The 25,801-nt window shown below is 45.3% G+C and overlaps 1 protein-coding gene across 3 annotated transcripts in view; it reads right to left on the bottom strand.

The window, feature by feature from the left end:
* The window catches only part of LOC126418914 (putative fatty acyl-CoA reductase CG8306), a 175,041-nt gene that overhangs the window by 22,388 nt on the left and 126,852 nt on the right, over positions 1-25,801 (bottom strand). For all 3 annotated transcript variants that reach the window (XM_050085938.1, XM_050085937.1, XM_050085939.1), the window contains one exon: positions 19,184-19,423. In XM_050085938.1, the coding sequence (XP_049941895.1) occupies positions 19,184-19,423 (240 nt within the window). The remainder of the gene's footprint in view (positions 1-19,183; positions 19,424-25,801) is intronic.

Below are 25,801 nucleotides of genomic sequence, written 5' to 3'. Positions count from 1 at the left end.
GCTCTCTAATGAAGTACAACATTCGCATAGATAATGCCAGTAGATTTTAAGGAGAAACTCATCAACTTCCTGCCTGTTAGGAACATCAATGAAATTGTGCATGCCAATCAAAGATTGACTGAATGAGAGATTGCACAAGAATATAACGTTTCAGGTGGATCACATCATGAAATCCTGACACAGCAGCTTGGACTGCATCGTGTTGCCACTGAGTTGGTCCCACAGTTCACAAGCCAAGACAAAAAAGACCTTCGCCTCTCGATCTCAAGATCTGTTGGATCGCGCAAATGAGAATGAGACGTTCCTTAAGAGAATCATTATTGGTGATGAGATGTGTTTCTACGACTATGACGTTGAGACCAAGGTTCAATCTTCACAACCGGTCATGAAAGGCTCTCAAAGACCAAAAAAGCTCATCAGGTCAAATGTCAAAGTCAAGTTGATAGTTTTATTCCATTTTAAAGGATTAGTTCAGCACGAATTCATGCCAAAGGGACAAACTGCTAATTGATGGTACTATCAGGACACGTCGTGATGTGTATGAGAAAATGTGATAAGGAAACAGTTTGAAATGTGGTGAGCAATTCATGGCTCTTGCATCACAAAGCACCACTGCTCACAAACTTCTGACACACGGTTTCATTTTTCAATGTTTTCTATTTACTCAAGCCAGTATTATGGCACGAAGTATCATTTTCTTATGTTTGCAAATCAGCTACGGCATCTTTTCTGGTTAAATAGCATGAATGGCATGTGAAGTTGTCACAATATTTTTCCATTGTGAAGATAATCAATGATCGAAACCAGTTGTGAATAAATATATCACTCAGAAGTCGCATTCATTTTAGCATTGAATTGACTGCTGTAATATCACTATCAATTAAAAGCATTAGTATTAGGGAAACTTAATGCAATTTCTCTTGAAACATTTAGTACATTTCATAATATTATTGTCTGAGGAAATACTTTACAACATATCATAAATTATAGCTTATGTAATTTCTGCAAATCTTAAAATTTTTAATCATAAATTTGACAAAATAATGTTTGTAATAATGCAAAGGAATGTAAATCAATATTGCAAGTGTATTTAAATGGCATGGCAATGTCTACTTGAGGCTCAGTTCTGATTTAACTTTTGTAACATTAACTCTATACCAGTTTATTCGAAGTACATTGGACAGTTCAAAAACAAAATGTATGTGATAAATTATTTCATTAATTAGAATGTCACATTTGTCCAAAATGCAAAACAAGCTGTAGGAAGTAAAAAAAATAGAATGTTAGTTGCTTCAAAGTCAGATTAACATCCACTGTTGGGAGACTACTATAAAAGTTGAGTCATTTAAGCTGTACGCCAGTTTAAACACTTTCCTTGCCAAGAATGAGTTTTACATAATGCAAACAGAGGACTTCGAACTACTTGTCTCATCACTATAGTATAAAAAGCTCCAACATGTAACAGCATTACAAACTAGGATCCCTGACAACAAGATTTGAAAAAATGAAGTCACAGTATACCACCAACTGCACATCACATACCTTTGCAGCATTGTTCTGTACTTATCTCCCTTCCCCCCTTTTTTTTTGCACACCACCAACATTTTCCATCCCCTCTCATCCTACTGAATGGTTTTGTTAATACAGATTTATATGGCAAGACTAGCACTAAAACAGTAATTACAACATGGCACAGAAAGCATGCCAATTACCCAGTTTCGTACAACCATTGCAGTAATTCATAATAATGCTATCAAAATTAAGTTCGAATGCAGATTTTTTTTATTAACTTGAACAATTTACTTAATTGTCGAAGCACATAAATCAGCATATATTCCTATCAACAATTATTTTTGCACTCAAATTCGTTTGGCACACAATTCATGTAAAGAAAGCAGCTGTTCCATTTCAGCAAGGTCCAGATGTGAAAATGGAGTCAAAATGTCATGAAAAACCAGAATGTGGCTCTCAAGAATGCCCAAATGTGCTGGGCATTGGAAAAGTAAAAACTCATCACTTCCAGTCACATGAAATAAGGATCAAACTCAGGATATTTTTAAAAATGGTCTCAATTTCTGGCCCACTAGAGCTGTAAGTGAAAATTTTAACTGACAGCAACTGCCAAACACTGAGGAATACTGTGACCTATTTCAGGAGACTTCCACTGCAGCAAAGGTACAGAAGTCGGTGCCAGAGGTACTTGTTGAGAGGCAATGAGAATGTTCCCATGTCGAGAGCCACCCATAAGTCATGGCCCAGAAGCACACAGTGTCACAGGTGCAGATAATGTACATGATACGGCTCTCCAACAGAGACTGGTGAACATTATACACCCTGATTCTTGAGTTTCTCCCGGCGTATTTGATAATCAAAATATCCACGGGTATGCTGCCGGTCTATAGTGTCCAACGGGCACAATATTTCGGCGATCAAACATGTCGCCATCATCAGGTGAACTGACGGACTGAGCTGTGAACGTGCCGGCACGGAGATCCGTACGCTATGGCTGTTCAGAGGGAACTGGGTTCGGTCGCGGCGGCGGCCGATTTAAATACCCTCCGCCCGCGGCGCGCTCCCTCCGCCGTCCGCGCCCAGCGCCACGGTCGCGCGGTGGAACAGATTGCGACGGCGTCTGAGATGACGACGGTGTGATGGCTCTGTCCGCCGTGGTCGTCACAACTATACGTCTGCTCGATTTACTCTTGATTAACCCGATCGCTGGTTCCCAAGCCTTGCTAAGATTATAGCCACAGTCACGGTTTATGAGGTCGTCATTGGTGCGAATTTCGATGGCCTCTCTAACAACGCTGTCCCAGTATCTCGACGTCTGTACCAGAATCCTCGTGCGGTCATATTCCATGGCGTGATTTTCCGACAAACAATGTTCAGCGACCGCCGACTTGCTCGGATACATCAGGCGAGTGTGCCTCTGGTGTTCACGGCATCGATCCTCGACGGTACGCATCGTCTGACCAATATACGACTTGCCACATTGACACGGAATCTGGTACATGCCGGCCTTCCTCAAACCGAGGTCATCTTTGGCGCTCCCCACCAGTGCACGAGTTTTATTTGGAGGACAAAACACAGTTCCGACCCGGTGTTTCTTCAGAATGCGGGCGATTTTCCCCGAGAGTGCGCCTGTGTATGGAATAAATGCAGTGCCTACCTCCTCCCTCGTGACTTCATCCATCTCAACAGGTTGTGCTGCAGTGGTTGGGCGGAGAGCACGTAGAATCTGCCACTCTGAGTACCCATTTTTTCGGAATACAGTTCTCAGATGTTCCAATTCCTGGGGTAGACTCTCTGCGTCAGAGACAGTGCGCGCCCTATGTACTAGAGTTTTAAGTACCCCATTCCTCTGTGAAGGGTGGTGGCAGCTGTCTGCATGCAAATACAGATCAGTGTGCGTAGCCTTCCGATACACCCCATGACCTAGGGTGCCGTCAGCCCTTCTCTTGACCAAGACGTCAAGGAAAGGTAATTTACCCTCCGTTTCAGTCTCCATAGTGAATTTGATGTTGGGGTGTATGGAGTTTAGATGTGTAAGGAAGTCAAGGAGTTTATCCATACCATGTGGCCAGATGACGAACGTGTCGTCCACGTAACAGAAAAAGCAAGTAGGTTTCCATACGGATGACGACAGGGCTTCCTCCTCGAAGTTCTCCATGTACAAATTCGCTACCACCGGTGAGAGAGGGCTACCCATGGCGACTCCCTCCGTTTGTTCGTAGTATTCTCCATTAAAACAGGTTGCATCTCTACTTCCGCCAGAATCAGCCGAGGAAATACGTCGTGAAACTTGTCGTGCGTTGACGAAATCCAAGCCGATGAAGTCAAATATCAGCAGTAAAGAGAAGGCGGCCATTCGTCATCTGAGGGAGTGCTCTGAAATTGTTGTCTTACCGGCTGACAAAGGCAATGCTACAGTTGTTGTCTCCAATAAGGACTACACTGATAAGATGCAGGGCCTGCTAAATGACGATTCCTACCGGAAGGTCAGCGTTGACCCTACAAAGAAGGTGGAGAAAAAGACGAGGGCGCTTCTCAAGGACGCAGATTTACCAGAGGGTGACGCTAAGAAATTGTTACCCCAAGGTCCGGTACCGCCTAGACTATATGGACTCCCGAAGGTTCACAAAGAGGGGGTACCATTACGTCCCATTGTCAGCAACATCAGGGCACCTACATATTTGTTGGCCAAATACCTGACGGGAATATTAAGTCCTTATGTGGGTAAATGCCCTCATCACATCCGTAATTCCGTGGATTTTGTTAAACGCCTTGATAGCTTCAGGTTGGATGAGTCAGATATCATGGTGAGTTTTGACGTCGTTTCCTTGTTTACGAGGGTACCCCTGCGAGAGTCACTAGAATTGATTAGTCAGAAGTTTGACGAGAAGACCACTGAACTTTTTAGGCATGTCTTGACTTCCACGTATTTTCTTTTTAATGGAGAATACTACGAACAAACGGAGGGAGTCGCCATGGGTAGCCCTCTCTCACCGGTGGTAGCGAATTTGTACATGGAGAACTTCGAGGAGGAAGCCCTGTCGTCATCCGTATGGAAACCTACTTGCTTTTTACGTTACGTGGACGACACGTTCGTCATCTGGCCACATGGTATGGATAAACTCCTTGACTTCCTTACACATCTAAACTCCATACACCCCAACATCAAATTCACTATGGAGACTGAAACGGAGGGTAAATTACCTTTCCTTGACGTCTTGGTCAAGAGAAGGGCTGACGGCACCCTAGGTCCTGGGGTGTATCGGAAGGCTACGCACACTGATCTGTATTTGCATGCAGACAGCTGCCACCACCCTTCACAGAGGAATGGGGTACTTAAAACTCTAGTACATAGGGCGCACACTGTCTCTGACGCAGAGAGTCTACCCCAGGAATTGGAACATCTGAGAACTGTATTCCGAAAAAATGGGTACTCAGAGTGGCAGATTCTACGTGCTCTCCGCCCAACCACTGCAGCACAACCTGTTGAGATGGATGAAGTCACGAGGGAGGAGGTAGGCACTGCATTTATTCCATACACAGGCGCACTCTCGGGGAAAATCGCCCGCATTCTGAAGAAACACCGGGTCGGAACTGTGTTTTGTCCTCCAAATAAAACTCGTGCACTGGTGGGGAGCGCCAAAGATGACCTCGGTTTGAGGAAGGCCGGCGTGTACCAGATTCCGTGTCAATGTGGCAAGTCGTATATTGGTCAGACGATGCGTACCGTCGAGGATCGATGCCGTGAACACCAGAGGCACACTCGACTGATGTATCCGAGCAAGTCGGCGGTCGCTGAACATTGTTTGTCGGAAAATCACGCCATGGAGTATGACCGCACGAGGATTCTGGTACAGACGTCGAGATACTGGGACAGCGTTGTTAGAGAGGCCATCGAAATTCGCACCAATGACGACCTCATAAACCGTGACTGTGGCTATAATCTTAGCAAGGCTTGGGAACCAGCGATCGGGTTAATCAAGAGTAAATCGAGCAGACGTATAGTTGTGACGACCACGGCGGACAGAGCCATCACACCGACGTCATCTCAGACGCCGTCGCAATCTGTTCCACCGCGCGACCGTGGCGCTGGGCGCGGACGGCGGAGGGAGCGCGCCGCGGGCGGAGGGTATTTAAATCGGCCGCCGTCGCGACCGAACCCAGTTCCCTCTGAGCAGCCATAGCGTACGGATCTCCGTGCCGGCACGTTCACAGGAGCTCAGTCCGTCAGTTCACCTGATGATGGCGACATGTTTGATCGCCGAAATATTGTGCCCGTTGGACACTATAGACCGGCAGCATACCCGTGGATATTTTGATTATTATACACCCTGGCGTCCTGTAGCAATATTTCAATTTGACAGCTTATCAGTTTGGACACAGTCAGTTTATCTTTGGTGAAGAAACAAGGAATGCAGGCATAATTGTGTAGGCTTCAGAGGCCAGTCAGTTAACATAAAAGCCTTTCAGTGTACAGTGTTACATCATATTGCAGGTAACAGTCACTGGATAAAAAGCATGTTTAGTGTGGCTTCCTTCTGGGTTTATTGGTGCACTTTGCAGTACACAATTCACCACATTTCACCTACACTTATCTAGTAAGCATGATATTACTTTGCAATATTAAAACTGTTGATACTATTGGTCTTCTGTGGCTCAAGGAGTGGGAAATTTTATTGTATCTGGTTTCCTCACCACCACCACCACCAACTGCATATCTCTGACATCTGTTTGCTGACTATCCACGCGCAGCACCTAAGTGATGCTCCCAACATAACAGCTGAGCTTGAAAGGCTGCAGACAACATTTTTAGCCAATGGTTGCCACCATAAGTTAATCTGCAGAGCCACGGCAAGAAATAAATGAACACGACATGTGTACAGTATAGACAAGCTGCAGCCAGCAGCAAGATTAGATCACATGAAGAGTGTTACTGACCAACTACGTAAGCACTTTCACCAAGCTGGCATCTCGCTTGTCTTCTGCAGCACCCGGGAGATCTAGTATGTGACGGGCTCCACTGAGGACAAGATAGGCACAGTGTGCACTGCATATCTTTTCCAGGTGAGTTGTGGAGTGTGGAGAAGCCTACATCAGACAGTAGCAGCACACATCCAGGAATACGAGTGCTATATTTCACTTGTGCAGCACAAAAAATGTAAAGTGGCCAAATACAACAAAGACTGCAGCAAGAAAATAAAAATTCAACGAAACCCACGTACTCGCCAAACACTCTGGGATGACAAAACGCAAGATCGAAGATGTCGCTGAAATATTAAATCGTACAAACAGTATGAAGAGAGGTTGCACCATATTGGCTGACAGGTATCAAAAAGCCCACTGGCCACATAAACAACTCTAGACGTGAGTGTTACTGGTGACAAACTGGTACAGTCCGACTCATATCCTAGAGAAAAACAGGGTCCACACACATGCTGATTACAACAATTCATGGCATGTAATGTTACAATTAAGTTTCTCACTGCTTCCACCACAGGTGACCAATAGTATCAAAATTTTGGCATAATGTCACACTCACTGGAGGAGTTGAGACAATGGCCAAAATACTGGTTTTGCCCAGTGACAGTTTACGAGGATGTGCTAAAAAGTAATGCCTCCAAATTTTTTACGTGAGAACTCTTAAAAGCTTTTTAAATAAAACAAACTTCATTAACATTCTACATGTTTATTCTTAACATCTACATATTTATTTCTCAGCACAGTCACCCTGGCAACAAACTTTTCTCCCAACAAGTGGGAGGGTTCACTGACAGCTCATTACACACTGACATGTTACATGCTACAATTCCAAGCTGTCTAGTGGCAGAGGGCTGCAAATATATATGTACAATGTCAATAATATTTGTTTTATTTGACAAACTTTAAAAATTTCACATAAAAAATTTGGAGATGTTACTTTTCAACACACACTTGTACAATTGATGCAGCATCATTCCCAGAAAACTTTAACACTATCGTTCTTACTCAAATGTAAGCTGATCTCAAATGCAAGCTACATCCCAGAAATGAGACTAGGAGAAAACTGAAATCACCCTCATTTCATGTTGTGCTTAAAAATAAAATCAAATATGGCTCATATGATGGATAAGGTATAAAATCCCTCTCAGGGATTTGCAGGGAGCAATACTTGTAGCAATCTGCATGGAATTGAATTTAGCCTGTCTGATACTTAAAATTACCGTTACACTGCACACACTGGCAGCAATAAGAGGGTGTACACGTGGACAAGAAAAAAAAAAAATATTCCCAGATTAAAATATACTTTTTCCATGTTAATTGTTAAGCGACAATATACTTTTCCTCGGAACAGTAAAACTTATCAATCCTTTGAATGGTTATGGTTTTATACACCGGCATAGAACGAAACTCAGAAAAAGAAAGAAAAAAAAAAGTTTTGGATACATCTCTGATGTGCAGCAACATGTACACTGCATATTTTCGAACTACAAAAGTGTAAATTTAAATTCCACCAAACACCACATGTTATTTTCCGAAGCACTGAAATCAAGATTGCAATGCGCTTTTGTAGCCAGTCATAGCTCGTCGCATGGTCTCGCCAGCCGATGACAGCGGATATTCTAGTGTATGACACGTGATGTAGTCAGCCAATAGCAATATCACTTAAATAGCACGTACACACAAATAGGAAAAGTTAACGGTTGGTTGGTTGGTTTGGGGAAGGAGACCAGACAGCGTGGTCATCGGTCTCATCGGATTAGGGAAGGATGGGGAAGGAAGTCGGCCGTGCCCTTTCAGAGGAACCATCCCGGCATTTGCCTGGAGCGATTTAGGGAAATCACGGAAAACCTAAATCAGGATGGCCGGACGCGGGATTGAACCGTCGTCCTCCCGAATGCGAGTCCAGTGTCTAACCACTGCGCCACCCCGCTCGGTAAAAGTTAACGGTTTAAATTAATATACACAGCGTTACTACAAGAAAAGAAAAGCTATCACATATAATATTGGTCTCTAAGATTAATAAGCTGCAAGAGAAGCTAAGCTTTCACATATAATATTGATATGTTTGGTGTGTGCTACACTTTAAGATATATCACACAAATGTGTCAGTAACATAATTTAATAAAGACATAAATGTCTGAACTTCTGAGCTCCGGGAGAACAAGAACTCTTCAGAAAATTTGCATTGTTTATTGCCTATAGCTAACAACTTGCTTGTTTGAGTGACATAACATTAAATATAGGATACATGAAACCGGTAGAAGAGACAAGCAAGACAGTACACATTTCTTCAATCCTCAAGTCCAACCATTTTTTTTTCTCTCTAACCTTGCTAAAGCTTTACATGGCGTGCTTTCCAGGATCCATTACCTCATCAAAGTTTGTTAAATGTTTTGCTACATGAAAAAATGAAATGTCATTGTCTAATACTGAAAAAGCTGTTAATATAAACAGTACCCAAGACTGTTGTGGTTTCTCAATCTGATTACGTGTACTTTGTCACTGTCTGCTAAATAAAATGAAATAGGCCTGTCTAATACTGCAACAATTGTAACACACATCAAATAAACAAGACTGTTTTGGCACAAGTGGTCATTTTTATAACATGACAGAATATAATTCACGAAGTACCGGTATCAACGGTTTATTTATCCCGTGTTTATTCTCCTGTTAGGCATTATTACATTTTCATACAACGTGTTTTCCATGCTACTCCCAGAATAGAACTCGGGCGGCTGCTACCGGGGACAGTACAACTGTGTAGCAGTCTGGCCAAAATTTTTCTATTAAAATTTCATTTTCTTGGATACCACATAAACAAACTGCGATTGCCATTCACCCGTTCGGCTTTATTCCACTCAGCTCGTACAGCCCCGTCCCCTTCTGTCCGCTGGAAAGTTTATTTCTAATTGCGAAGGGGATTCCCCTGGCAGAGACATGACGTATACTAAGCATGCATTCAAAAATCAACTTACGATTCATTCAAAAGTAAATTTAGAATATGTTCAAAAATGTTAAAAAACCAACAGGGATGTGTTTCAAAATCATATGAATAATCGACAGACCAACATTTTTTTTTTTTTTTTTTTTTTTTTTTTTTTTTTTTTTTTTTGTGGTTTTCGGGCGCACAACTTCAATGGTCATTAGCGCCCTGACTACTCTAAGAATGCACCGCGAGGCACAAGTTGACAACAACAACTAAAAGGGAAAACACAATAAAAGACAGACTGACAGGCATAGGATTAAAAAACATCATCAAATGTCCTTAGCGAGGTGTGTCAAATTGATAAAACAAAGAACACGAGCAGCTGCTCGTGGGTCATCCGCTAAAATGGCATCGAAAGTATTAGGCAGGTTAAGATCGAGGCGCAGTGTGTTAAGATCAGGACAGGACATTAAAATGTGTCTAACCGTCAGCAAGTGCCCACATGGGCAGAACGGCGCCGGCGCAGCCGTCAGCAGATGGCGATGGCTGAACCGGCAGTGTCCAATTCTTAACCTTGCTAAAACGACCTCCTCCCGCCGAGAAGGGCGTGAGGAGGACGTCCAAGCCACGGGAAGAGGTTTTAAGGCCCGAAGCTTGTTGTCGGTAAGTGCAGCCCAATCGGCATGCCACAGCGACACAACGCGCCGACAAATGACCCTGCTAAAATCGGACGAAGGGACACAACAAGAAGCTGTCCGAGGCTGGAGGACCGCAGCCTTGGCCGCGGCATCTGCAGCTTCGTTCCCAGGGATACCGACATGGCCAGGAACCCACATAAAGCTAACCGGCGTACCGACGTCCACCAGCTGCTGAAGAGAGCGTTGGATCCGGTGTACGAAAGGGTGAACCGGGTACGGATCACTGAGGCTCTGGATGGCGCTCAGGGAATCTGAGCAGATGACATAAGCAGAATGTCGGTGGCGGCAGATGTAAAGAACAGCCTGGTAGAGGGCAAAGAGCTCAGCTGTGAAGACCGAACAATGGCCATGGAGCCGGTATTGGAAACTTTGTGCCCCGACAATAAAGGAACACCCGACCCCGTCATTGGTCTTAGAGCCATCTGTATAAATGAAAGTCATGTTGTTGAACTTCGAACGAAGTTCCAAAAAACGGGAGTGGTAGACCGAACCGGGGGTGACCTCTTTTGGGAGCGAGCTGAGGTCGAGGTGAACGCGGACCTGAGCCTGGAGCCAAGGTGGCGTGCGGCTCTCGCCCACTCGAAAGGTTGCAGGGAGTGAAAAATGAAGGTGTTGAAGGAGGCGACGAAAGCGAACTCCAGGGGGTAGCAAGGCAGAGACATACAACCCGTATTGAAGGTCAAGAGAGTCGTCAAAAAAGGAACGATAAGACGGATGGTCGGGCATTGACAGTAGCCGACAGGCATACCGACAAAGCAGTATATCGCGCCGGTAGGTGAGTGGCAATTCGCCAGCGTCAGCATGAAGACTCTCTACGGGACTGGTATAAAATGCTCCGATCGCAAGTCGTAAACCCCGATGTTGTATGGAGTTGAGGCGGCGTAAGATGGATGGCCGTGCAGAGGAGTATACGAAGCTCCCATAATCCAGCTTGGAGCGGACGATCGACCGATATAGACGAAGTAGGACGGTTCGATCCGCTCCCCACGACATACCACTGAGAACACGGAGGACATTTAAAGAACGGGTACAACGGGCGGCCAAATATGACACATGTGGAGACCAGCTAAGTTTCCTGTCAAAGGTAAGGCCTAAAAATTTGATTGTCTCCACGAGTGGGAGAGCAACGGGACCGAGTCGTAAGGACGGTGGGAGAAACTCTTTGTAGCGCCAGAAGTTAATACAGACCGTCTTCTCGGCAGAAAAACGGAAGCCATTGGCGACACTCCAGGAGTAAAGACGGTCAAGAGAACGCTGAAGACAGCGCTCCAGGACACGTGCACACTGCGCGCTGCAATAGATGGTAAAATCGTCCACGAAAAGGGAGCCTGATACATCAGCTGGGAGGCAATCCATTATTGGATTGATCGCGATGGCGAAGAGAGCGACGCTCAAAACTGAGCCCTGTGGCACCCCATTCTCCTGGCGAAAGGTGTCGGACAGGACAGAACCCACACGTACCCGAAACTGTCGATCCATTAAAAAGGAATGAATAAAAAGAGGGAGGCGACCGCGAAAGCCCCATGTATGCATGGTGCGGAGAATGCCCGCCCTCCAACAGGTGTCGTAAGCCTTCTCCAAATCAAAGAACACAGCCGCGGTCGGGCGCTTCCGCAAGAAGTTATTCATAATGAAGGTCGACAAGGTAACCAGATGGTCAACAGCAGAGCGGCGCCTTCGAAATCCACATTGTACATTGGTAAGTAGGCGTCGAGACTCGAGCAGCCAAACCAATCGAGAGTTAACCATTCGCTCCATCACTTTACAGACACAGCTGGTAAGCGAGATAGGTCGATAACTGGAAGGCAAGTGCTTGTCCTTCCCCGGCTTAGGAATCTGGACAACAATAGACTCGCGCCAGCATGCGGGAACATGTCCCTCAATCCAGATGCGATTGTATGTACGAAGAAGAAAACCTTTACCCGCAGGAGAAAGGTTCTTCAGCATCTGAATACGAATAGAATCAGGCCCTGGAGCGGAGGACCGTGATCGGCCAAGTGCGGTTTCGAGTTCCCGCATGGTGAATGGGGCATTATAACTTTCACAATTCGAGGAGCGGAAGTCAGGTGGCCTAACCTCCTCTGCCTGTTTGCGGGGGAGGAAGGCAGGGTGGTAATGAGCGGAGCTCGAAACCTCGGCGAAAAAGCGGCCGAAGGCATTGGAGACAGCCTCAGGGGCCACAAGGACTTCATTCGCGACCTTCAAGCCAGAAACTGGGGAGTGGACCTTAGTGCCAGATAGCCGGCGCAGGCTACCCCAGACAACAGAAGAAGGAGTAGAACTGTTGAAGGTGCTTGTGAAAGCAGCCCAGCTGGCTTTCTTGCTTTCTTTAATAATACGACGACACTGAGCACGTAATCGTTTATAATTAATACAATTCGCCACTGTAGGGTGGCGCTTAAAGGTGCGTAAAGCACGTCGACGAGCACGTAAAGCGTCTCTACATGCTGCGGTCCACCAGGGGACCGGTACGCGACGTGGAGAAGAAGTAGGGTGAGGGATGGAATATTCAGCAGCAGCGAGAATGACTTCCGTGAGGTGTGCGACCTGACGATCGCAGCTTGTGAAGGTTTGATCCTGAAAGGTAGCCCTGGAAGAGAAGAGCTCCCAGTCTGCCTTGGAGATGGTCCAACGAGAGGAGCACGGAGAGGGAGTATGCTGCAGGAGATGGATAACACACGGGAAATGGTCGCTCGAATATGTATCAGAAAGTGCATACCACTCAAACCGGCGTGCAAGTTGGGGAGTACATATAGAGAGGTCTAAATGGGAATAGGTCTGAGATGTGTCCGAAAGAAAAGTAGGGGCGCCAGTATTGAGGCAGACAAGATCGAGCTGGTTGAAAAGGTCCGCTAACAAGGAGCCCCTCGGGCAGGATGCTGGAGAGCCCCAAAGGGGATGGTGGGCATTGAAGTCTCCAGTTAACAAAAATGGTGCAGGTAGCTGAGCAATAAGTTGCATCACGTCTGCCCTGGTAACGGCAGATGACGATGGAGTGTAAACGGTACCAAAGGAAAACGTAAAAGTGGGGAGAGTAATGCGGATGGCAACTGCCTGCAGGCCGGTGTGCAACGTGATGGGATCGTAGTAAATATCATCCCGGACCAGCAACATAACCCCTCCATGAGCTGGGATACCTACCACAGGGGGTAGGTCAAAACGCACAGAGGTGTAGTGTGCCAAGGCAATTTGATCGCATGGGCGTAGCTTCGTTTCCTGGAGGGCTACGACAAGCGGACGGTGCAAGCGGAGCAGCAACTTCAAGTCCTCTCGGTTGGAGCGAATGCTGCGAATATTCCAGTGAATAAGTGCCATCGTAAGAAAAGAAAGATGAGAGAAGTGGTCACCTCGAAGGCCGCTTAGGGCCTGGCTTCGAGCGAGCACTGCCGCCGCTATCAGTAGGCGGACAGTCATCGTCCATTGGGTCTATAGGGTCATCGGCCATCTCGGGAGGATGGACGGGAGGGGGAGCTTCCTCCGCCAGCGAACGGCCAGATGTACGGCGACCAGCGGTGCGGCCAGGCGAAACGGATGACGGCCTGGGGCGGCAGCCGCTGGGTGGCGCAGGAGAAGAAATGCGCCGTGGCGGGGAAGGAGAACTGTGCTTCCTATGCGCCTTTTTGGAAGGACGTGTAGTGGAAGTACCGGTCGAAGGCTGTGAGGTCGAGGTACGGAGGAAGTCTGCACGGGATGGTTCCTTCTTGAAGGCCCGTGCATCTGACTTCGGTGTCTTCGTTTTAGCAGAAGCTGAAGAAGGTGCTCGTGTCTGTGGGGTGATGGGAGGAAGAGGAGACGTCGACCGCGCGATCTTAGCACTGGCCGAACGGACGACCGTGGTGCTGAAGGTCAGATCGCATGTCTGGGTTGCTACCTCCCGGGTAGTCCGAGGAGAGGCGAGGACAGTACTGTATTTCCCCGCTGGGAGCAGCGTGGGCTTCCTACTAGCCAATAGCTTGCGAGCAGCCGAGGTGGACACTTTCTCTTTGACCCGAATTTCCTGGATACAGCGTTCTTCCTTATAGACAGGACAGTCGCGGGAGGATGCTGCATGGTCACCCTGACAGTTCACACAACGAGGAGACGGAGGTGGACAGTCACCCTCATGGGCATCCCTGCCACAGGTGACACATTTAGCCGCATTGGAACAAGACTGTCGAGTGTGATTGAAACGCTGACACTGGTAGCAGCGCGTAGGTGTCGGGATATAGGGGCGAACAGAAATAACCTCGTAGCCCGCCTTGATGCGCGATGGCAGCTTAACACTATCGAAGGTCAAGAAAATTGTCCGGGTCGGTACAAGGTCATTGTTGACCTTTTTCATGACCCTATGGACAGCCGTCACGCCCTGCTCAGCGAGGAATGATTGAAGCTCCTCGTCAGTCAATCCGTCGAGGGAGTCAGTATAGACCACACCACGAGACGAATTCAAAGTTCGGTGGGCCTCCACCCGGACAGGGAACGTGTACAGGAGGGTGGCCCGAAGCAGTTTTTGTGCCTGAAAGGCATTCTCAGTTTCCAGTAATAAGGTGCCGTTACGCAACCTGGTACAGGATTTGACAGATCCGGCTATGGCATCTACGCCCTTCTGAATAACGAAAGGGTTGACAGAGGAAAAATCCTTTCCGTCCTCAGTTCGAGAAACTACGAGGAACTGTGGGGCAGGCGGTAGTACTTTTGTCACTGTTGGCTGGTCACGTTTCCGTTTTTGGGTCGAAGTCGAAAGAGATGGAGTAGAATCCATTGCGGAGGAATCCCCCATGATTGCCAGCGTCTCCGATGGCGCGCTCCTTCCTTGTGGGGACCCTCTCAGAGGGCACTCCCGCCTTAGGTGAATGTTTACACCTCAGGTCACACCTCCCGAGAAACAGACGGAGGGACCAATCGGCATGGTCAGAAGGTATCAGCTCAGGCAATCACCCCTCCCCGGGCCTGGCCTTTACCAGGGGGTACGCGCGTGCCTTACATGTCTACCCAGGGCGGGGACTTACGCGTTACCCCGTCACCGGCTACGCGTGCGAACGCGTGGGTCGGCCTTCAGACACGCACAGGGAGGAAGGAAGAAGAGGAAAAAGAAGAGAGAGAGGGAGAAAGAGGACAGACTGTCTCAAACGCCGAGGCGGAGACCAGGGAAGGCAAGGAGAAGAAGGCAATGAGAAAGCAAGGGGAAGAAGGCAATAAGAAGGCAAGGAGAAGAAGGCAATGAGAAAAAGGCAATGAGAAGGCAAGGAGAAGAAGGCAAGGAGAAAAAGGCAATGAGAAGGCAAGGAGAAAAAGGCAATGAGAAGGCAAGGAGAAGGCAAGGGAAAGAGTAAGGAAGACAGTGAGGTGGAGAAGAGCAAAGAAAGGAACCAACAAAAGGAAGGAAGAAACGAGAAGTGAAAAAACCAAAAGGACCACGATGATAGGTCGTGGAACCGTCCGTCTCCGGACGCAGGCGCGAACTACCCCCGTGAGGGGGATGGACTCCTTTTAGTCGCCTCTTACGACAGGCAGGAATACCGCGGGCCTATTCTAATCCCCGGACCCGCAGGGGGGAGACCAACATGTGCCGGATACTAGGCGCTTTGTGAAACAAGGTTTTTTTCCTCAAGATTATGAATTTGGCAGCCTCCCTCCCCTTCCCTTAAATTGCCGCCCGGGGTACATACCTGGTTTGCCCCCAGTGAATCTGGCAGCTTGCATGCTACAGTAAAGTATTTCCGGGTAGCATCTTGTGCTTGCTGCTGCTGCTGCTTATACAGCTAACAGCCAAACTTCTGTAGCCAGAAGCGGGAGAAGGTACTACACATGCGTGACTCAACTGTGTATGCGCATGAGCCCGCCCGCAGCTGCTCAAACAAATCTAAAGTAAAAAGTTGTGACGTCACACTCATCAGAGGCAATTTGTTGTTATGAAGCATTGCACGGTCTTCCTAAGGCCTTAGACACATTTTGCTGTTGGCAGACGCTTGTATGAGGACTGTGTTTTGTTGTTGTACCGGGTGATCAAAAAGTCAGTATAAATTTGAAAACTCAATAAATCACGGAATAATGTAGATAGAGAGGTACAAATTGACACACATGCTTGGAATGACATGGGGTTTTATTAGAAAAAAAAAAGGTTCAAAAAATGTCCGGCAGATGGCACTTCATCTGATTAGAATAGCCATAATTAGCATAATAAAGTAAGACAAAGCAAAGGTGATGTTCTTTACAGGAAATGCTCAATATGTCCACCATCATTCCTCAACAATAGCTGTAGTCGAGGAATAATGTTGTGAACAGCACTGTAAAGCATGTCCGGAGTTATGGTGAGGCACTGGCATCAGATGTTGCCTTTCAGCATCCCTAGAGATGTCGGTTGATCACGATGCACTTGCGAATTCAGGTAACCCCAAAGCCAATAATCGCACGGACTGAGGTCTGGGGACCTGGGAGGCCAAGCATGACGAAAGTCGCAGCTGAGCACACGATCGTCACCAAACGACGCGCGCAAGAGATCTTTCACGCGTCTAGCAATATGGGGCGGTTCTAATAAAACCCCATGTCGTTCCAAACGTGTGTCAATTTTTACCTCTCTATCTACATTATTCCGTGGTTTATTAAGTTTTCAAATTTATACTGACTTTTTGATCACCCGGTTTATGGCGCATTTCCTTTGCGTTAAGTTTTATTTTCCTTTTTTCTCTCTTTCATGTTTTATTCCTGCAGTATTATTCTGCAGTAGTGGAATACATAATAGCCTTTGTTAGAGTATTGTTTCTTACCAGTCAAAATTACAAAAATTTAGCTGAAAACAGAAACAAAAAAGAAATTCCCGGAATTCTAAAATTTCCCGGTTTTCTCCCAGATGAAAAAATTCCCGGGTTTTTCCCGGATCTCCTGGTTGTCCCACAATATTCCAAGTGGAACTTGGGTAGCTGAGGCCACCATAACTTTTACAGACTGTACCGGAACATGTGTTCCGAGTTGCATATCAGTCTTTCCATACCACACGAATGTCATTTTAAGCATTTTTTACAAACTGCATATTGGCTTCTGTCTCGGGGTCTTTGGCTGACATTTGACTGATGATTTTACTGACATTTCACCAGCACAAGTGGCTGGCATTGTCAAACCTTCACCCTCCATTGCTGGTGGTGAACATGCCACTAAAATCATCAGATGAATGTCAGCCGAAGAACCCAAGACATAAGCCAACAGGTTAGTTTGTAGACAAGTGGCCACAAATGCCTTAACAATTCTGAAGCATTTTTTCTTTCAATGAGATATAGTGGTGTTATCCAAGAATGTTACATTTTGACTTGACAGAGACTCACACTTTGCTTAAAGGATATTAATTGGGCAAAGAGCAATCCACATATTCAAGACGCTGATTTGTATCTTTTCTGGTACTGATACTTCATTATATTACTTTTTTAAGATTCTAAACAATATAATTTGTGTACAAAAAAAATGACTTCCACCACTAGTGATCTGTACAAAATGCTAACTGTAAGTATCATCATCACCGCAAAAAATCTGTCTCCTTCAGTGTCTCCTACGACTGTCAATGTTGTTTGACGAACACACAAGGACAGAGCCGCCTAGAATAAAGGCAGCTGTAGCTGGGACCTCCACGCAGGTGGGCTGTGATCGGTGATGTCCCAGGCAAATCTCACTGTACTGCACTGCTGAACACAGTTGGGATTTATTGTTATGTCACGAATATTGGCAGCATTGAGGAATAAAATTTTTATCCATAATGCATGTGGAATTCTGCGACTGTGATGAATACAGGATTCCAGAAATTTCTGCAATCAGTTGCCTTTTGTTTTATTCTTCAATTTTTATTTTCTACTACCAATTTTGAATCATCTAGAGATCCAACATCAAATGATACAAATTTACTGCATGTCTGCAGCACTGTTTAGCTTTGGCAAGATCTAAAAATGAAACACGCAAGCACTGAATGTGGCAAGAATTATTTACCATACAAGTTCAATTTAGATACATTACTTACAGTTACATATTTAATAAGTGTAAGTAATGCATCTTAATCAATCTCATAATGTAAATAATTCTCACCACATTCACTGCTTACATGTTTCGTTTTTGCACCTTGCCACCACTACATGACTCCGAAAATGCTGCAGACATGCAATATATATATACTGCCTGATTATCAGTAGGCAATTCAGAACTAGTAATGGAAAATAAAAAATTGAAGAATAAAACGAGATGACTGACTGTAGTAATTTCCAGAATCCTGCATTAAGAAATGGCTTGATGAACACCGATGTGTGCCAACAACTTCCAAATGGAATTGGAGCTGTCAAAATGTAAAACTGTATTTACCATATTTGTCAACTTCTCCACGTTTCTTAAAAATGTCCATATTGATGGTATATACACAAAGAGTTTAATTTTTACTGATATGAATATTTGCGAAACTGCTAAATTCGAAGATGTGCAACATTAAATTTGAATTTCTCCCATGATTAACATCAAATACCAAAACACTAATCCAGCAGCTTCTGTGGCAAAACTCAGGCTTTGCACATGAATCTGAGCCACAGAAAATCACACCATGAAAATAAGAAAAAAGGGCTGGCTTGCATTTGGGTAAATATGGTAAGTAATGTGGGTGTTTAACAGAATGTTTACTGTACATAGTACGTTTTTCACAATGCGATGACAGTTTGTCTACAAAATAAGGGCTGCTTCAAGGAAAGCTGTGCACTTGCTCCAGTGCCCAGCTGAAAGCACATCACTGAGGTGAATAATAACATTAACTGCCCTGTGTTAGGTAATCACTGTGCTACAACTGAAATATAAATCTCACTTTTGTATACACCAAGTTACATTACAATGTTCCCCCGTAAATTACACACTGCATTGGCAAAAAGGGTAGCCCTCAATTCCAAGAGTTGCATTAGCTGGTATTTTTTGGGGCAACGAGGAACATGCACGTAGAAGTTTTGGCCACACTGTGTGTATTTCCAAGGATTTCTCAGATTCCTAAGCTACACAAACAGAAAATACGTTACCTTCAATGACATACTATTGACTTAATGAATGGACACATTAATTCCATAAAAATACTCACATTGGTCTACCGCCAGCTACACGCATGACTGTATCGAGCACATAAGCTGGTGCGAAGTGCACAAAAATTGCCGAAATTCGGAAGAGAAGCAAACTGGGCAGAAACTTCAGGTGAGGGTACCACACAGCTGAGTTGAGAGGATACTTGTGGAGGTAGGTATTCATGTGATTCTCTATCTTTGCCCAGCGGAAAGGATTGTGTGTGCTCGACGTGCAGTGGTACACCAGTACCTTATTGGGCCTGTCAAAACAAAACAAAAAGTCATACAAAACAACACAATAATGGAAAATCTTCCTAGAACGTAAATAATTTAGGAGCAATGGTAACAACTCACTGAACCATTTGAGTCATCCCAAAGCTAGCAAGTTTTTGGTATCACTTAGATGCCTGTCGATGAGTTATGGCCTCTAATATTCGGTGAACTGTTACCTTTGCTCCTAAATTTGACAAAAAAGAACTATTTACTATGTAAAGAAGGTTAATGTAGACTAAATCAAGAGGGAAAAAAAAAATTTTAAAAAAATATGGACACGTAATGTGTGTCATTATACGTAGTACTGTAAGACGAATGATGCAACACACAAAATATTACCTGTAAAACAAAAATGAAAGCAGGAACGGAAGGACATATAGACATTAGCCACAGCTCATATTCACACAGTAACACTATTTAATGAACACAGAACGAAATTCAGACTTAATTCACATTCACACACAACCCCATTTACAAATCTCTGGGGACAACAATACTGTTTCCTCAAACTATGTTTTCCTTAAAAAGAGTTTCAGCTCAATTATGACGCTGAAGACGCCCAGAAACAGAAGCCAAGCATTTTTAAACCACATAAGTTAGCAAATTTATCACACACTATATACGTAAATAAATAAAATAATGAAAAAAGAATGAAGCCATCATCAATCCGGAAATTATTTTGGACACCACCACGCTTCACTTTGTATTGTTTTGTTTTAGGGCACAAAAACAACTTGGGTCACATGCGTCCATGTCAAAACTGTAGAACACGAAGACAAAGAGGAGTTAAAAATGACTACATGTCACTGCCAATCAACAGAAGAGATGACAGCTAAAAACAGGGACATGGAGAAAGATCAATAAATTGCGCCATATAGAGAAACGAAGGTCCTGAACAAAAAGTTAAATGGGGTTAGCCATATTGTTATGACAGAGAAAAAGTAAAACATGGTCAAAGGCCGCGAGTCGTTTGCTAAATTGGCCTATAATTCAGACAGCAAACACACACGAGAACGTAAGCAGTTTAAAAAAAAAAAAAAAGAAGAAAGGGGGCATTGTGTAAGGAAACGGTGGACCGCCAATAGTTGAGCACAATGTGCACAAAGTGGTGGGGGAGCACCACTTAACAAATGGCAATGGCTAAAAAGACAGTACCCACTATGCAACCTAGTTAAAATTATCTCCTCATGACGAAAGAGCAGGTCGTCCAAACCGCTGGGAGAGGCTTAATGACTCAGACCTTGTTCCTGTGAAGGGAAGGCTAGTGGCGATGCCAAAGTGATCCCACCTGCTAAAAAACAGCAACACAGAGATCATCGCAGGGAATGTAAGAACTAGCAGGCTGAGGTTGATGACTGCAGCCTTGGCATCAGCATCAGCAACCTCGTTACTTGTCAGATTGACGTGACCAGCATCCCACATGAACGTCACAGTGACTCCATCAAGCGTGAGCAAATGACAGCTTTCCTGGACCCACTGCAATAAGGGATGGACAGTGTACAGCACACAGAAACTTTGAAGTGCACCGAGAGCATCTGAGCAGATGATGCAATTGAAAAGCCTATGCCGCTGGATATACTGTGTGGCATGATATTGCACGAAGAGCTCTACTGTAAATACTGAACGGTGTTCCAGAGGCCGATAGTGAAAAATGCTGGTGCCAATGACAAAGGCACACGACGCCACACTCAGTCCGAGAGCCATCAACGTATACAAAGGCACTGTCATGAACTTCCATGCGGAGGTCATGAAACTAAAAGAAATGGAGTAGTGTCCTTACGAAGTGAACAAAGGCCAAGGTGAGCACATGCCACCACACGAAGCCAAGGAGGTGAAGGGTTTACAGCCACCAAGAAAGTTGCAGGTGGCATGACGTTAAGCTGCTGGAGCCAGAGCAAAAGTGAACTCCAGGAGGTAACAGAGAAGAAGGATGCACCCCATACTGTCAATCAAGGGAGTCACTGAAGTAGGCAGCATAGGATGGGTTGCCATGCATGGCAGACAAACTGCACGCATATCTGCCGAGAAGAAAATCATAGCGGCAGGACAGTGGTAGTTTAGCAGCTTCTGCATACAGACTCACAACTGGGCTAGTGTAAAAGGCACCAGTGGCCAGATGGATGCCACGATTATAGATGGTGCTGAGACAGCGTAAGAGGGACGGATGTGCAGATGGATAAACAGAGCACCCATAATCTACTTTCAAATGGAGAAAGGCCGGTACAAACAGGAGGGTCGTTCAATCTGCTCCCAAGAAAGTACCACTGAGGACACTTAGAACAGTGAGTCACCGAGTACAGCAGGCTGTCATGTAAGACGTGTGAGGACCAAGAAAGTTTCCTACCCTCAAGGAAACAGGGCAGATGGCCACAGAAGCCCCAAGTGTATAGAGTACAGAGGATACAAGTCCTCCAGCAGGTGTCTTAGGCATTCTCTAAATCTAAACACACAGCCACCATCGGGGATTTCTACAGAAAACCACTGATGACACGGGTGGACAAAGTGACAAGATGGTCAACTGCAGAATGGTGCACTCTAAATCCACACTGTGCAGTGGTTAGTAAATTGGGAGACTCAAGCCACCATACCAGTCGGGCATGAATCATAAGTTCCATCAACTTGCAATCACAGCTGCTAAGAGAAATGGGGCAGTAGCTAGAAGGAAGGTGTTCATCCTTACTGGGCTTGGGTACGGGTATGGGCATGACACTGGCTTCACGTCGGTGTCTGGCACACATGGCCCCCGCCTAGATGCTGTTGGATGTATTAAGCAGAAAATTGGATTCAAGACTTTCTTGCAGACAGAACAATGGACCGGGAAGAAATGCGAGAGCTCTAAGCGGGCATGAGGATGCAATTTTGTTTCCTGAAGGCATCGAACAAGTGGGCACTGTAATTCTAAGAGCAGCTGTAAATCCTCTTCGTTGGATCGAAGACCGTGAACTTTCCATTGGAGGAGAATCGTGATGAGGAAAAAATGAAAGGATGTGACCTCAGCGGCTGACGAGTGCCCACCTGCAAAGACTCCCTGCTACAGGGCCAGAGGCAGGAGGATCCTGATCTACGAGGTCTACATAAGTGTCTGCATTATTCTGTTGGCCTTAAGTGTTTAGGGCAGTAAAACAGATGGCAGTGCGCAGAGGTGATACAGAGGTCGGCCGGGCGAGGGTATCACATGGTTGACACCGTCAAAGAGGATCTTCAAATCAGTGAAGCAGTAAGCCATTTGCCTTTGTTTGACTTCTTGGAGCCTTTCCAGTTGGCAGAGGAAGACTCAGATGCTGGGTGGCTGGATGGACTTAGGAAGTCTTCACGGGAGTATCCCTTCTGTCCTTTCCGGCCTGCCGGTTGTGTAGCTGGTGATTTCACCCCATGAGGCGAAAGTTTGACGGCGTGTTGCACAGCGGGAGGATGAGATGGGGATGGTACCGTGATGCTAGGCGATTTCACAACCGCAGTGTTAAATTTGAGGTTTATTGTTTGCATGGCCGCGTCCTTCGTGGAGTGAGACGTAGCAATAACAGTACTGCAGGTGCCAAATTATAGAACACAAGGCATCCGACTAGCCAACTTGCAAGCAACTGGGTAAAGCACTTTTTCCTTCACCTGGATCTCCTGGACTGCCCACTTATTGAGATATGTGGGACAACTGCACGAGCAGGTGGCATGGTCGCCACTGCATTTGATCCAGCGGGGAGAAGGAGGCAGGACGTAGTCTACAGAAGCAAAGTGTCATTGCGTAAATCAGAGCAGGATTTTTCAGGGCCAGCAATTGCATCAAAACCCTTCTGAATAATAAATGGATTTACTGTAGCAAAAGACTGTCTTCAGTACGTGAAACCATGAGGAACCGTGGTGCAGCTGGGAGGGTCTTTAAATCATTGGCCTCATTCCATGTGCGTTTTACAGCCGTTGATTGTGAACATGAGTGGCTCATTGCGAGAAAATCACCCATGATTGCCAACGACTCCAATGGTGCACTCCTTCCCACTGGGGATCCCCTCCAGAAGGGGGCGCACCCACCTTGGATGATTGTTCATACCTAAGATCACACCCCCCAAACACCTAACAGAGGGACCAATCGGCAATCTGGGAAGGTAGCAGCTCAGGAAATCACCCCTCCCTGGGCCTGGCCTGTACCAGGGCGTATGTCGACCCAGGGCTGGGGATAACACATTACCTAGTCACTTATTATGCATCAGGTGTGTGGGCTGGCCTTCAGAAGCGCACAGGGAGAAAGAAGAACCTCAAATGCCGAAACGGAGGAAAGATAGGAAAAGGTGAACGAAGAAAGAAAAAACGAATGACAAACAATGGAGAGTATTCTGATATTGACTACCGAAAATGCAGAATACATTTCCACAAACAGCCCAGACATGTTTCCCCAAGGGAGAGGGAAAAAACCGCAAGAGGATAGACATGCAGCATGGAAGGCAAAAGATGCTACAAATGCTGGGGCCGAATGGTAGCCAAGCACAAACCCGCCAAAGAGCGGCGAGCCCCCTGGAGGGACCACAATGCTTTGCTAGGCATTGTCTAACTGGGGGGTGGTATGCCACTGCCTTCCTCTGACCTTTGAAGTGACTTCCTTTGCCAGTAACAGTGGGACCTACACTAACTACGAGCTGAGGTGCAACTCAGTTTTTTTCATGTTAATAAGCATTGCCAAGGCGGAAGCAGTAATAAATGACGTATAAAAATCTTACGACTGACTGGAGACTGGATGTGATACCTTTGGATACATAGTCTGGCACTTTACCACTGAGCCATCAATGTGCTATTAACTAAAATATGGCCTTTTATAATGGACGACATATTGTCATGAGAGACACTCCAACTGTACGAACTTTTTTAAATAATTATTCTAAAAGTCTCATTTGTAAATAGTCACACTTTGTAACTAGTTTTGTTCACATTTAATGATGATCTTTAGATATACAAATGAAACGGAATAAACACCAAATAACCAATTCTATAGATAACATAGATTTAAAATATTTAAAATAGTTAAACTGTACCTTATTAATCACATGTTTTAACATGAAAGCAATAGCAGTATAGCACACTTCTGGCAATATTCCATGGCATCATTTTACTAAACTCACTATGCATCATACAGAGCCATACATCATGGTTGGTGGGTAGTGGAGGAGAAAGGGGGAAGATAGAGAGGGAAAGCAATAACACTGTGTAGTATTAAAAGTTAATAAAATCAACTTAAAACTAAAAATCAATTTAGATAATGCACCAAACAATGATACATGAAACATTTCATTAAAATTCAAACTCTCTTTAGATTACAACACTGATTAAAATATTGAGAGCACACAGTTTTCGCCAGAGGGCATGTGAGGTATGTTTCCTGCTTGTGTGCACTGGGCTCAGCCTGTGGCCACACTGCCACTGAGTGAGTCTGCCATCAAGTGTGGTGCGCTGTTGCAGTGATCTTCTGCTGAGTGAGGCTGTAGCACAGCTGGAGGGTTTCTCTTGACTGTACTACCAGAGTATGTTATCAACATTCTGGAACTACATTGAATTATTGAAGTCACACTGAAAATTGAGTATTTTAATTGGTGTTTTCAGATGATGTCCACACATTTCCAAAATGTTCAAAAAACATCCCTTAAGTGCTGTGTGAAAAATTTCAAGATGTTCTCTACCGGTCCTACGAAGTCTTAGTTTCACTTAGATGGTCTCCATATGATGTCTTTTATTCTGTATACAAGTGCATTCTTTGAAATTTTTCGTGCTCTTCTAGATGGAGTGCTTCTGCTGTTAAATCATAGTCTGTGCCACCTAAATTACATGGGAGGCTGTCCTGATCTCTCTCATCTATTGTGGTGAAGGCAATGGCGTCTTCCAAGGTACCAAGAAATGTTCTTCCACAACAGCACAGTCACTAAGCAAATTTTAATGAAACTGCTTTTCCTTTCATTTAAAAAGTAATGTCATCTTGAGACTTTTTTAATAACACACTTTTGGAGTATGACAGATTTATTCTGACCTTGTCACACATTGGTCATATGCTTTTGGAACACATTGGTGAGTCTAGAATCTCATAAAATTGATTTAACAGGGAAAATTTGCATATTAAACTTTTCTAACTCAAGTAATAATCATGCAATCAATTTTTGTCATTAGGCTTTTAATTGTCCCTGCTGTCTGAATCTGCAACTGAATTTGGACTTTTTTTATAGGGAGGACGGCCGCGTGGGGTAGCCACGTGGTGTCAGAGGCGTCTTGTCATGGTCCATGCGGCTCCCTCCGTTAGAGGTTCGAGTCCTCTCTTGGCCGTGTGTGTGTGTGTGTGTGTGTGTGTGTGTGTGTGTGTGTGTGTGTGTGTGTGTAATGCAGTCACTTGTACT

This window comes from Schistocerca serialis, chromosome 9 (genome assembly GCF_023864345.2).
Source record: "Schistocerca serialis cubense isolate TAMUIC-IGC-003099 chromosome 9, iqSchSeri2.2, whole genome shotgun sequence".
Lineage (NCBI taxonomy): Eukaryota > Metazoa > Arthropoda > Insecta > Orthoptera > Acrididae > Schistocerca > Schistocerca serialis.
Note: the sequence above shows the minus strand (reverse complement) of the source record. Positions and strands in the feature narration are given on the sequence as shown.